This window comes from Crocodylus siamensis, chromosome 7 (assembly GCF_052110815.1).
Source record: "Crocodylus siamensis isolate JL-2025a chromosome 7, ASM5211081v1, whole genome shotgun sequence".
Taxonomy (NCBI): Eukaryota; Metazoa; Chordata; order Crocodylia; family Crocodylidae; genus Crocodylus; species Crocodylus siamensis.
The window spans coordinates 84,462,558-84,476,272 of record NC_143401.1 but is presented as its reverse complement, the minus strand read 5'-3'; the positions used below and the strand labels follow the sequence as shown (position 1 = coordinate 84,476,272).

The following is a 13,715-nucleotide window of genomic DNA, read 5'->3' as shown; positions in this document are numbered from 1 at the left end:
TCTTTTTAAGGGTGCCACACAATATTAGCATGATTAGGTATGTAAAAGTCTATATATGCCTCAGCAGGAGAACCCAGAGATGTCAAACTGGGATCCACCATGTCAAAAACATCCTGGCCTGCTGTAGGGTGTAATGTCTAAAGACTGTGCCCAGGGCAGGTCTCTCTCACCCTTCCCCACTCCTGGCTTCAGCATGGGGCAGTGGGCAGAGGCATGGCTGCAGTGTGTGTCATGGCATACAACGTGTGCTGGGAATTGTAGTTCCCTAGAGTGGCAGCGGAGTTTGTGGCTGGTGCGGGGCAAACTTTCACCCCATTGCTTTGCTGCCAATGCCCATGTTGGGAGGGCAAAAAAAAGAGACTGCTTTCAGCAGGAACAATAGGGGTCAGTTCTCCCCCCAGCAATAGCAAACTTCATTGCTATTGTACAGGACTGATGCTCTTGTGCTCCATTCTGCCCGTTGCCTGTGCCAGCTGCTTCCTGGAGCCCTGCCGTGCAGGTGGAGCAAGGGACAGGAAGGTGAGGCATCCCTTTGCTGTCCTTCTGGCATCCCTCCCCTTAGACAGTGCCTGGGGAACACCTCCCCACCACGCGCACACACACATCCCCCATCTTGTTCAACTGTTGGACCCAAAATTGTGATGTGCTCTGAAAGGACCCAGCAGCCGGGGCTGGTGCAAGCTGTGTTTATTTACCTTTTAGCTATAAAGTGTAATGAAACTCCATGCTGCACGTTAGCCTTAGGCAGGGTATCATAGTATCATAGTAGCTAGAGTCGGAAGGGACCTAGGTAGATCATCTAGTCCGACCCCCTGCCTTGGCAGGAAAGAGCACCGGGGTCAGATGACCCCGGCAAGGTGCTTATCTAACTTCCTTTTAAAAATCCCCAGGCTAGGAGCCTGCACCACTTCCCCTGGAAGCCGGTTCCAGGCCCTAGCCGCCCTGACTGTGAAGTAGCGCCTCCTAATATCTAATCTAAACTTACCCTCCGCCAGCTTGTGACCGTTATTCCTGGTCACTCCTGGCAGCGCACGGGGGAACAGGGACTCCCCCAATACCCGCTGATCCCCCCTGACCAGTTTGTAGCAGGCCACAAGGTCCCCCCTTAACCTTCTCTTGTGGAGGCTAAACAGGTTCAGGTCCCGTAGCCTCTCCTCATAAGGCCTGCCCTGCTGACCCCTGATCATGCGAGTGGCCCTCCTCTGGACTCTTTCCATATCGTCCACGTCCCTCTTGAAGTGCGGCGCCCAGAACTGGACGCAGTACTCCAGCTGCGGCCTGACCAGTGCCGCATAGAGGGGGAGGATCACCTCCCTGGACCTGCTCGAGATGCATCTGTGGATGCATGACAGGGTACGGTTGGCCTTCTTGACTGCCTCCCCACACTGCCGGCCCATGTTCATTGTGGAGTCAATGAAGACTCCAAGATCCTTTTCCGTCTCCGTGCTGGCAAGAGGGGAGTTCCCCAACCTGTAAGTGTGGTGCCGGTTCTTCCTCCCCATGTGCAACACCTTGCACTTATCAGTGTTAAACCCCATCCTATTCTCATCCGCCCACCGTTGCAACCCGTCAAGGTCAGCTTGTAGCCTATTGCACCCTTCTAGTGCACCCACATCCCTCCACATCTTAGTGTCATCAGCAAACTTGAACAGGGTGCTTTCTACCCCGTCATCCAAGTCACTGATGAAGATGTTGAACAGCGCGGGCCCGAGGACCGAGCCCTGTGGAACCCCACTGCCCACGTCCTTCCAGGTCGAGAAGAACCCATCCACTACCACCCTCTGGGTGCGGCCCTCTAACCAGTTGGCGAGCCATTTGACCGTGTGGGCATCGACACCACAGTCTCCCAGCTTTTTGATGAGGACAGGGTGAGAGACAGTGTCGAAAGCCTTCCGGAAGTCCAGAAAGACTACATCCACAGCAACCCCTGCGTCTAATGATTTGGTGACCTGATCGTAAAAGGCCACCAGGTTGGTCTGACAAGACCTGCCACTGATGAACCCATGTTGGTTGCCCCTGAGCATGCATTCCCCCGCAAGGCCCTCCTGGATGTGTGCCAGGATAATTTTTTCAAAGAGCTTACCCGGGATTGAGGTAAGACTAACTGGCCTGTAATTTCCCGGGTCCTCTTTTTTTCCCTTTTTGAAGATAGGGACCACATTGGCCCTCTTCCAGTCCTCCGGCACCTCGCCAGAGCACCACGAGTGCTCACAGAGCCGCGCCAGGGGTCCCGCAATGACCTCGGCCAGTTCCTGTAGAACCCTAGGGTGAAGATATATATTACACACAGAAGGCAGGGCAGATATACACTTTATAGATCTGTACATATAGCACAAGCTTTCATGATGCCATGCTCACTTCATCAGGTGCTTTGTCAGTCAATAAGGTGCAAACCTACCTTGCTTTCTATTAGACTTCAGACTAAGGCAGCTAACTACACCTGTTACACACATACATATTTAACACATCGTTTAACCATGGAGCCACTTGCCTTTCAGGATACTCCTGACACAAGTGCTTTTTTCATTGTCCTGCGAACTGCAGTGCTAGAACAAGGGCTTTAGTCATGAGCAGGGATCCTGGTTTTCCCTGATAGAAGACTGCAAATTCTCCAATAAAAATTGAAAATTCTCTAATAAAAAATCTGTGATTAAAATTAAAGGCCCCCCACAGCTGGTGCCCCTGACTCCCCACCCACAGCCTCCTGGCCCTCCCTGTGCCTCTCATCCCCGCCCCCCAGCCCCTGTCACCTTGCCCCCCACCCACAGTCCCTCCTCCCCCAGCCACCAGGACTATGGACCTGGGTCTGCAGCCCCCTGCCCCGCTCCCACCTACTGCCCGCTGCAGGCTCCAGGGTGGGCAGCTTCCTGCCACCGCGCACACTCCCAGGGGGCAGGGGGGGCCTGTGCTGCCCAGATCTGTATGCAGAGCAGGTGCAGGCTGCAGACCTGGCCTCCCGCACTGCTGCCCTCCCCCAGGGCCTCCCAGCGTGGGAGGGAAAAGTAGAGCTGCATGGAAAAGCTGCTCGCCTCTGTGAGCTGCATGCTGCCCTAGTGACATGCCTCCTGTGCGTGCCGCTGCTTTGAGGGGTGCAACCCTGAGCTGCTGTTCCTACTGCTCCCGCGTGCAGAAAGTGTGTCACGAGGGCAGTGCGGAGCTCACAGCAGCAAGCAGCTTCTCTGCATGGCTCTGCTCTTCCCTGCCACACTGGGTCGCACCCGCTGGGCTGCAGAAGCGCTGAAGGAGGGAAGCAGGGCGGGAGCCCACGCCTGCAGCCTGTGCCTGCCCCGTGCTAGATCTGGGGGGTGCAGGTCCCCCAGAAGTGCACACAGCAGCGGGGAGCTGGCCCTCCCCTTCCCCAGGATGAGCCACCTGCAACCCTGGCCTGCTCCCTGCTGGGGCCCTGCAGCTGGGCATTGCGGCCTCGGGCCCCAAGCACTGCCTGACCCGGCAGCAGCCCCAGCTCTGCCCAGCTCCTTCCCTACAGGAGCCTCAATCCCCCTCTCTCCCCCACTTACCTGCAGGAGCTGCTCTCAGGCTGCCTGGGGCCATGTGCACGTCCATGCCAGCCTGCAGCGAGCTCACTGGAAAAAGGCAAAATCCGCAGGTTTCTCTGGTAAAACGAGAAATCCGTGTCTGCCTCCGGTTACAGGTAAAATCATGGTTTACTCTGTTTTTCTGTGGGAAACGGAAAACCCAGATCCCTGGTCATGAGTCTAATCAGCATAACCTACACACACCTATAGCAAAGCTCACTTCAGGATCTGCTCCAGCAAGAACAAAGCTCAACCTGTGAAAACAAGTGAGAGTTAGACACTAAAGCCAAGAGAATACAAATACATTCCCCACCTTGTGCTGTCAGCTTGTGACCAGTGCTCCACGGTGATTAAAATGTGCTGTTCTGCTTTTAAAAATCTATAGCATGGTACCAGCTGTAGTGAAATCAAATTGAAACTTTTCTATGGCCAGAGAAAGATAATTTATTTTCACATCTTGCCAATCCATCTGGATGAGATATAGCATTAGCCAGGTGAGTATCTGGGGAATATCACATTACTGCAGAGTGGGGTAAAAGGAAGCACGGGTGAGAGCACGCCAGAGACAAGCTTCTACTACAGTGAAGGGGGTCAGATACATACTGCAGTTGTCTGTGCATGTAGGAGCTTTCCACAGCCTTGTATCCATCTCCCATCTAGATTCTGGGGCTGGCTGGAGATCAGCATGGGCCCAGCTACAACAGTCCCAGAGGCTTTTCTGGGCTGATGCAGTTTGTTGTACAGAGCCAGTTCCCCTGAGATGTGCAGTACCTATGTCTGGGGATTCTTCTCTGCCAGGGAGATCCACAGCCAGGAGGTTATGCCAGCTTTTGACCAACTTTGTGTGGATGGGCCATCTATAAAAAGGGCAGGCAAGGAGCGAGAAACTGTCCTGAAGTCACCTTCAGCAGTATACACGGTGCTTTTTCACACAACTGGTATTTAGCCCATAGCTCAGACTCAGGGCCAGATTAATGCCTAGGCAAACTAGGCACATGCCTAGGGCCTGGAGCTGGGGGGCTGGGAGGTGGTCCTTTCCTCTGTGCGAATGGCCCTGTCTGCCTCCCTTCCCCTCCCCTCCTCTCCACTGGCCTTGCTGCTGCTTCCTAGCAGTGGCTTTCAGCCATGCTCCCCATGGATGGCAGGGGATGGGGAGGGGGTCTCAACCAGCCTAGAGCCCATGAGTTTGTTTGCCTAGGGCCCACTAAAGGGTTAATCCAACCCTGCTCAGACTTGGCATCTAGGTAGCATTCTGTCTCTTGAAAGACCTGCTAAAACATATTGGCCAGGGACAGAAGTTACACATAAACCGGTTTAAGTGATCAGAAACTGATTTAAACCTGTAACAGACTATAAGTTCAGTGCACATTGACAAGTTTCAAATTGGCTGAAACTAGTTTAAGATAAACCTGGTTGAATGTAGTATAGCAGACTTAACTGATTTGGGTCAAACCGATTTAGGCAACTTCTGTGCCAGACCTCTTCCTGGTTTCAGTTAAACCAGAGTCCTCCAGCATACAAGCATGCTCTGTAGCCCTGGCCTAGGCTATGCTCTCTGCTCCAGAGAGAAGGGCTGGCCCCACTCCTCTGCTATCTAGCCTGACGCAGGGGCAGGGACATGTCCAGCCGCATCCTGGCAGGGCCCCGTTAAGGCAAAGTAGGCAGGGAAAGGGTCAATTCTTCCCTCCTTCCTGTCCTCCCCCCACGCCCCCAGCTGGGGTCTGCCTGTCTGTGCACAAGCATCAGAGCCAGAGTTGGTGGCTGGGACTGGTAGACCCCAGCTGTAGTCCCCGGGGGCAGAAGGGACAGAGGGAGGAATTAATCTCCTCCCTCCCTCCCTGCCTCCTTCACCTTAACAGGGCCATACCCAGACAGCACCTGGCCACACCGCTGCCCCCACTGCTGGAGCAGTGAAGGGAAGGGGGGGCAGCAGGCTCTGTCAGGGTGCTCCAGGAAATGCAAGCACAGAGGGGGTTTATTCCCCTCCTCCCTTTCCTGTCCTACTGGCAGGGACCGCAGCCATCTCAGCATGGCTCTGTTAAGGCTAAGGGAGCAGGGAGGGAGATAATGTCCCCCTTCTCCCACTGTGGGACTACAGCTGGAGTGGAGCAGCCTCCCACTTTCCTCCTGCCACCACAGGGCAGGGAGGCAGCTCTGTGGGTGCTGCCAGGCCCTGGAGGGGAACTCTTCTCCCTCTTCCTTCTCACCCCTGCCACTGTGGGGCAGGGAGGGGGGCTCTGTGTGGTGCTGGAGGGACTCTTTCCCCTCCTCCTTCCCCTCCCCTTGCCACCACAGGCTGTGTGGTGGGGGCTCTGTGCAGCACTGCCTGGCCCAGCCTGGCCTGGGTATGGGGAGCAGCTGTCACTGAGCTAAAGCCATTGAGGAGGGCCCCACCCCCATGGCTCAGGATGGTCCTGCTCAGCCTTTGCCGAGGCAGCTGCATGGCGGGGCGGACCCAGGTGGGGGCTAAGCCATATTGGTCAATACTGATCTGATTGCCAAAATGCAGCCCGGCAGCTTGGAGAGCAGCATCCAGCTGGCAAATCTGTTGGGAAGGGGCGTGGGTTCAGATTGAAGCTTCTGTGGTGAGGGAGGGAGTGGGGCTGGGACAGAGGCAGGTACTGCTCAGCCGGGTCAGGGTGGGTCCTCGGATGGAGCCATGCAGCTCATCCAGGGGGCTTGGGGGGGAGAGTTCCTGCTGCTATGTGTATCCCCTGGGAAGCCATGGGGGGCATGTGCCCCCCACATCTGAGTGCAGGGAAAGGGCAGGCTGCTGCTGCGAGCTCAGGCTGGGGGGTGGTGTTGGGTTCTTCCTGGGCCTGGGCTGTGCTTGGGACAGGCAGCAGCAGCACTGGGGTGGAAGAGGGCTCTGGAATGGGCTACAGACACCCTAGAATTAGCCATAGCCCCCGCCACATAGCACCCCTCTCAGTGGCACCACCACCTGCCTTGAGTGCAGCCCTGACCCAGGGCACCCTGCCAGGAAGAGCCTAATGCCACTCCCAGCCCCAGGCCACAGCAGCAGCCTCACGCAAAGATCCAGGGAGCATACAACCCCCATTGTTCCCCCAGGGTGCACAGAGGGGCAGGATGTGCCCTCCCCCATGCCTCCCAGAGGAGCCATGCAGCTCCATCCTGTTCTTCCTCTCTGCCCCACCCCAGCTGAGTAATGCCTGCCCCTGCCCCAACCCCAGCCCACTCCCTCCCTCACTGTAAGGGCCTCAATATGCCCCCCAAGCTCCTTTCCTCCCCCCACCCCTTCCCCCCCCAGCAAACTGACCAGCCAGATGCTGCTCTTTGAGCTGCTGGGCTGGCCGCATGCTTACTGCGGCTGTGCATGTGCATATGGTATTTATCAGCAACATTTTTGGCCACATGAGCCAAAAAAAAGCTGATCGCTGATTAATGTAAATTTTCCTTTTATTGGTACCAATATGATATGGACTGATGTACTCCTGCACCTCTAGGGGAAGAGTCCTGCTCCGGGGCCAGGCAGTGGAGCTGTGTGCCTGGATTACTCCCAGCTGTCAGGTAGGTGCTGCGGCAGACAGGGCTCTCCTCCTCCTCCTCCCCCACCACAGGGGTCTGGCCATGCCCCCATCTGGCCACACTTCCTCTTCTCCCACCCTCCAAACCCTGCAGACCAAGGTGGGGGTTTAAACCCCTCCTCAGTAATACTCAGGCCTGCCGGGGCCTGGCCACCCCCCACCCCGCTCCAGCTCAGCTTCCCTGTGGAAGAGAAGGGAGGGCTGCTTTAGTGCCTGCCCCCCCCCCCCCCCAGGCTTCTAACCTAAGCCACTTTTCCAGTATTAAAAGTGAATATCTATCCACTTGCAAATCCATTCAATCTCTGCAGGTTAGACTAACCTGCAAAGATTTAATCAATTCAGGGTCAGGCTTTTTGAATGTCTGTCCCTTGCTATTTTAAAAAGACTCCTTCTAAGAAGGTAAATGAGTATTATTAATCATTTCTTTATAGATATGGAAAGACATACACAGAAGGCTTGTTTAGATTTCACACTGCAAATCAATGTCAGTTGGGGCTAGAGCAGATAATTTATTCTGCTGTTCTGTGATGATCAGTTTGCAAGCCAGTAGCAGAACTAGGAGTGGGTAAGAGGGGCACCTGTCCTGGGTGCCAAGTTAGGAGAGGCGCTGGAATTAACCCGAAACCCCATCCCAGCCATGTCCCCAGATACTGATGCTGCCTCTTTAAAAACAAAAGCCAGGGTGGGCAGCAGGGGACTGTTTAGGAGTCCCCAGTCTGGGTAAGATTGCTGCACCCCCCGCCAGCTCCCCTTCCCACTCCTGGAAACCCATCTTGTCCCCCCACCTCTCCACAGGGTTTGCTCCAGGTGCCAACTCCGCATGTTATGCCACTGCTGCGTGATATGGTCTCTTTCCTCGTTTCCCCCTTTCAATTGCAGCAATCTCAAGCGACTTCACATCAGAAGCGCAGAGGCTTTATAGGAATAGGCTCAGAAATGTTCCTTCATGCCGGATGTGTCACGGTGGAATTGTTGGCAAGCAGAGTCTTTCGACTAGTCACTGGGACCACCAGAGCCCTGCTTCAGTGAGTCAACTAGTTTCTGGAACTAAATGAATCATTAACACAGTGCTTGAAATGTATGGATCACACAACTCTATATACACCGAGTAATACTGAGCTACCATCTTTTTTACACGTATTGCTACTGATTCCTGGTAATATCATGAATCACGCTCTGAGGAACTCTTATGATTACTGGGGAATTTTTTTTAATTCTCTTTTGGTATGCCTAGCTTATAAAACTCTACATCTTCATTTCTGATGAGATCCTTCCCTAGGGTAGGCCTGGCAGCTGGGACTAGGATTTTGGGACAGGAACACTGCCTTCTCTGATGGCATCTAGTTTTCATCTCATTTCTACAAGAAAACTACTGCTTGGTATAACCAAGACACTTTGTGGCTTATGGAAGATCTCGATTTATTACCAGGAGTTAATAACCTTGGACCAGATGCTGGCCCCTGAGCTCACTTATCTTCCATTGTTATGCTGCATCAAAGTTTATTGGCAGCTGCCCTAAGCGATCAAATAGGGCATTGGGGGAATCCACAGGAGGCGTAAAGGGAGCAAAGCCTCTATACCAGGGCTGGGCAATTATTTGGGTCAGAGGGCCACTTAGGGAGCTTTGGTGAGCTGTCACGGGCTGGGTCAGCACCCATCCTCCTCGCCACCCCCCCGCTCTCTCCCACACCAGGTCAGCACCCACCTCCCCTGCCACACCAGCTCACCAAAGCTCCCTAGGTGGCTCTGCTTTGCATGGGGCCAGCCAGCTGGGATGGGACTGCAGTTGGGTGGGGAGTGGCATCTGGAAGGGGGATGGGCAGTCAGGGCTGGGATCTCCTTTGACGGGTGCTTGTTCCATGGGCAGGGGCTTGTGGGGAGCAGATAATGGCTCTGCCCCAGGCCCCAGCCCTCTGCTATCACCACCCCACAATCCCAGGGTTTCCATGAAGATCAGCTGGGACCTGTGTGAGTAGGGTGTGCTTGGCCAGGCACATGGGTGCTGAGGGTGGCAGGGAGCTGTGCCTGGGAGTGGGATGGGCAGGTGGGGCTGAGTCCAGGATTGCGGGGTGATGACAGCATGGGGCTGGGGCCCATGGCTTCCCACATGCTGATGCCTGCAGAACCATTGCCCATTGCAGGGACGTGCGGTGAGTGGATCATGGCCCTGCCCTGGGACCTGGCCTCACGCTGTCACCACCACACCAACCCGCCCTATGATCCCAGCCCTGTCTGCCTGTCCTTCTCACCCGCTCATGGCCCTGTCCCAACTGCCTGGCTCAGTGTGCTTTGCCTGTGCGGGTCCTGACCCTGGCAGTGGGTGTGGAGCAGATGGGCTGGGGTGCCCAGGCAGTAGGGCCACAGCTGATGACAGCAGCTAGAAGGAACCATTGTCACCAGGCTGCCAGGAAGCACGTCCAGCTGTTGCGCTGGACCAGCTCTGCTGTGTGCCTGGGGGTAGCAGGCCTGGCCACATGTGCCATGGCCCAGGCTGCCTCCATGCCTGGGCCAGGCGGCACTGAGGGACCTGCTGTGGGCTGGACAAAATCCCCTGGTGGGCCAGATTCGGCCTGCAGGCCATATTTTGCCCACTGCTGCTCTATACCATCTGCTTTCTCCCAGGCATAGAGTAGTCCTTTTCTACATGTTTGAAGCCTTTTAGCTTTGTAACTGTTTCAGTAGGCCTCCAATGGTTTTTAGGCTGAAGTTAGGCTAAGTTAGCGTAAATCAAGGGAGGGGAAATAATATGTAAGGAACCGACTCACATGTGAGAGGACAGTAAGTAGGGGAAAGGCGAGGACACCTAGCTCGTGATTAGTGGTTAAGGACTGCAAGTTCCAGTCTGACCACAATGGCATAAGGGCATATCCTTTCTGACCATGTTGGTATTGTTTTTGAGCAGTAATTTTGTAAGCCTTCATTGGGGAAGGGACTAAAAAGGCTTCAATGCCTAAGGAGGTGTTCCTCTTGCACCTTTTCTTGAGGTTCCCATCTGCAGATACTGCGTTGAAGACGCAGTGTCTCTTAGACCTAAGTCTAAGACTTCCCTGTTAGGAGTCAGTCGTGTACAGTTGCTGGTACTCTCCAAGCTAGGGGGAGAATCATCCCTCATGTCCATGGAGTCCACACCCAAGTTGCACTGCCACGCAGGGAGCTCTGAAACTGTTCCTGGCTGCTGTTGCTTTAAGAACAACAGAGCCGGAGCGGGCAGAGGTCAGCCTGGATAGCTGCTGTCTCCTTACCCCCCTGATCTCAGAACCCGTGTTCCCTGCCCGGTGCCCCACCGCGCTCTCACAATCTGTACGTGTGCCCCACGCCCAGCACCTGCACCCGTGCCCTCCCCACCACCACTTTCAGAACCCACGCCCCTGCTTCCCAACTCTCGGAAGCCACGTGGTCCCCCCACTCTCAAAACTGTGTCATCCCTGCCAGCAGGGTTTGCCCCGGGAGCCAACTGGACTGCTTATGCCACTGTTGGGAATTGATATTTTAGGGTTGGGTGATTCTAAGTTTGAAGACTCCTTTATTTCTATTAAAATTGGTAAGTATTAGCCCACAGAAGTCTATCTAGATATATTCTTGTCACCCATTATCTGTACTGTGGTATCCTTTATTTGCTAGCCATAGGGGTTTTTTGGGAGATTATTAATTAAGTTCTGTTTCTGGTATACACACCTCTGATGGGCTCTGTTTGGTGGCAACAGGGGCTACCTAAACAATGCTCAGATGCCTAGACTTCCTCCAGTGGTCAGCAATAGGGAGTAAGGACCAGGAGGGTAGGAAGGGGACGGAAGTTGCATGCAACATGCTTCTGTGATTGTCAGACAGTGCAGTAGCCCAGAGGGGGACCACTCTAGCTGGTATAATGTGTAGTAGGAGGATACTCTTAAAACACACTGGGCTTATCAAGGTGCCTATTAAGCTATGCTTAATTAAGGTGCTTATTAAGGTGACGCAATAAACTCTGGCACTTATTACACTGGAGTTTATTGCTCCCACTGTGTTTACACATGTGCCTGGGACTGCAACACATTGAGCCAGGTCAGAGCAGCCCCAGCTGGCAGAGGGCCTTGGGTGTCAGCTATCAGCTGCTCTGACCCAACTCATCGTGCTGCAGAGGGGCTGGCTGGCGCACAAGGGGAAGCCCCCTCATGCCCCAGCCAGCCGTGTCAGTGTCTTCACATACGGCGCTGTGGAGTAAAAAAATCTGCAGCAGAATAGTACTTGTATTTATAAGGATAGGTCTGAGAGCAGGATAGTACTTGTATTTACTTACTGCTTGTAAGTACTACAGGATAGTATACAAGTACTACCCTGCTGTGGAGTTAATTAGTTTTCTGCACCTTAATAGGGCCACGTGTGTAGACATGAGACATTTACTGCAGAGCTAATTAGTCTACTCCACAGTAAACATCTCTTGTAGGTGTGCCCACCGATGGCCAATCAGGAACCCTGGTTAGGTCAATGTTCAAGAGAAGGAATAGCACTATCCTTCTGCTGTATTCCCTCACAACCTGGCAGATAGACCAGATCTCCAGGTGCAACCTATCCTTTTAAATCTAATTACTTTCACAGCTTTTCCTCTCCCAACCAAGCTATTCTTCCAAAAGGCAGCATGAGCAATGACGTTCAACACCGCTGTTAAACCTGTGAAATCTCACAGTCATAAGAAAAAACAAGTCAGGCCAATTTCTGAAGTTCTTGCACTCCACCAAGGAACTGTGGCCTTGGAAACCAAATAGACCTGGTATACAGATTACCTGTTCTTTTTTGATCTACCCTAAATAAATAAGAATGCTTAAGTAAAATGTCTTCCCATATCAAAGTTATGCTATATCTTATTCTACTTGAAGGCTGACATTCCTGAAATGAACTGAGACCAGTAGGTTGGGATTACTTCACTACTGCAGTATGCGTGCGCTTTTGTATTACTTTCCTAACAGACATCTTGAAAGTCACAGTTGGGTCAGGACATGGAACCACATGTTGGGAGCTGGTTAGCAATATTTCCCAAAAGACGTGGAAAATGAATGATCAATTGGTTTAAGATTAAAGCATTTAAAAACACCAGGAGGGCTCACATATGCTGCTCAAAATAACTGTTTTGCCTTTTAAAACCAATGGTTTTTCTCTCTGAGGAAGAAACTTATTTACACAGCCAGGTGAAAACAAGGAGACTTAGTCCTGTCATTTTGCATAACTAATAAGTCATGTGGCCATGATGAGGGATAGTCCTTTGAGCAATAACTAGGATAAAGAACATTTTTTCCAAGTCTTATGATTCAAGTGTATATTTCCTGCAATACATAACAGGAGCTTATGAGAAATGGCTAGATCTTTGGCTCCATTGTTTCCAACATCTATTTATTCATCATTTAAAGTGTTATTCACTCAGAAGTATATCTTAATCAGGAAACATCTAGAGCCTTTACACATCAAAAAGTCATTCCACCAAAAATAAACACAATGATGTTGCCAATGTAAATGAAAGTTTAGTTTAAATGTCATCTAGCATTTGTCTGCTATTTGTCAACTCTTGCTTTATGACAACAAGAAAAAGCAACAACTATAAATCTTCAATATAAAATAAAACCTTTTGGTATGTAATTTTGTTTCTATTTGATCAGAGTCTGAAATATGAAAAAAAAATGGGATGCAATCCCAGGAAACTAACAGGACCAAAATGTGGTCTGACAAAATCAGATAGCTAAATATATCAATAGACTGGTGCACTTTTACATTCCTGAAAAAAATAAAAAGAAACTCGAAGGTCTCAAGACCAATCTCCACCATAACAAGATTTAGTCTCCTTCTCTTGTATTAGTCTGGTTTCAGGCATTAGAAGATTCACAGTTCTGTCATTTGTTTTGCGAAAATGAACTGAAATAATCTGAGAACATGGTATCCTAAAAAGCTTCCAAAACAACACCTGCTGAAATATTACCACAGATGTACTTCCAAAGATCTAAAGGTGAACCAGATTCAAAATAAAATCTCTGTTTATTATATAGCTACTAGAATAGGCCATTTCTAATATGCTATCTTGCTCAGACCTTTGATGTATACTACTATAACCCATAACTCTGGTTCCAAATAATCCCTGTCAAATTGCCAGCATTTGGCATATTGCTCCTTCAATTGTGAGAAATCTGTATGGTTATAAAACACAGAGCTGTACATAGCCAGAATCTCTCTGAATATCATCTGACACTTGATCAGGATGTTGGTACTTGTAACAGGTTGCCATCCCCAGTGGCATTTTAGTGGCCTGTGAGGGGCACCCTTGAAGTCCTTTAATATTTCACTCCTGCATTTTGTCCTGTAGCCTGCCTTTAATTTTCTGCCATGTCTTCATGTAAATATTGTTTAGTTGTTTCTACAAGCGGGAGACTGCCCATTGTATGCCCTGATGACTAGGGCTATACTTGCATGCTCCAACCATCCCTATACATGTCCCACGCCTCGTAGATGTTGTTTGTACTTCTACGTTGGGGTTCTCGGCCTCCATGCGCTTTTCGCCCCGTCTTAATCGAGCTAGGCCTACCAACCTAAACCCACCAGGCAGGATTTGACTTTGAGGCTCTAGCTCCTTAATACTCTTCAGGCCCGTGGGCCTCCTTTTGTGCTCACC

General features: G+C 51.8%; 1 protein-coding gene across 1 annotated transcript in view; it reads left to right on the top strand.

Annotated features, from left to right (window-relative positions):
• The window catches only part of LOC149860062 (uncharacterized), a 30,330-nt gene extending 17,664 nt beyond the window's left edge, over positions 1–12,666 (top strand). Inside the window, exons 3-4 of the mRNA XM_090058731.1 lie at positions 7,004–7,067; positions 7,964–12,666. Of these exons, the coding sequence (XP_089914857.1) occupies positions 7,004–7,067; positions 7,964–8,139 (240 nt within the window). The 3' untranslated portion in view covers positions 8,140–12,666. The remainder of the gene's footprint in view (positions 1–7,003; positions 7,068–7,963) is intronic.
• Positions 12,667–13,715: the final 1,049 nt, after the last annotated feature.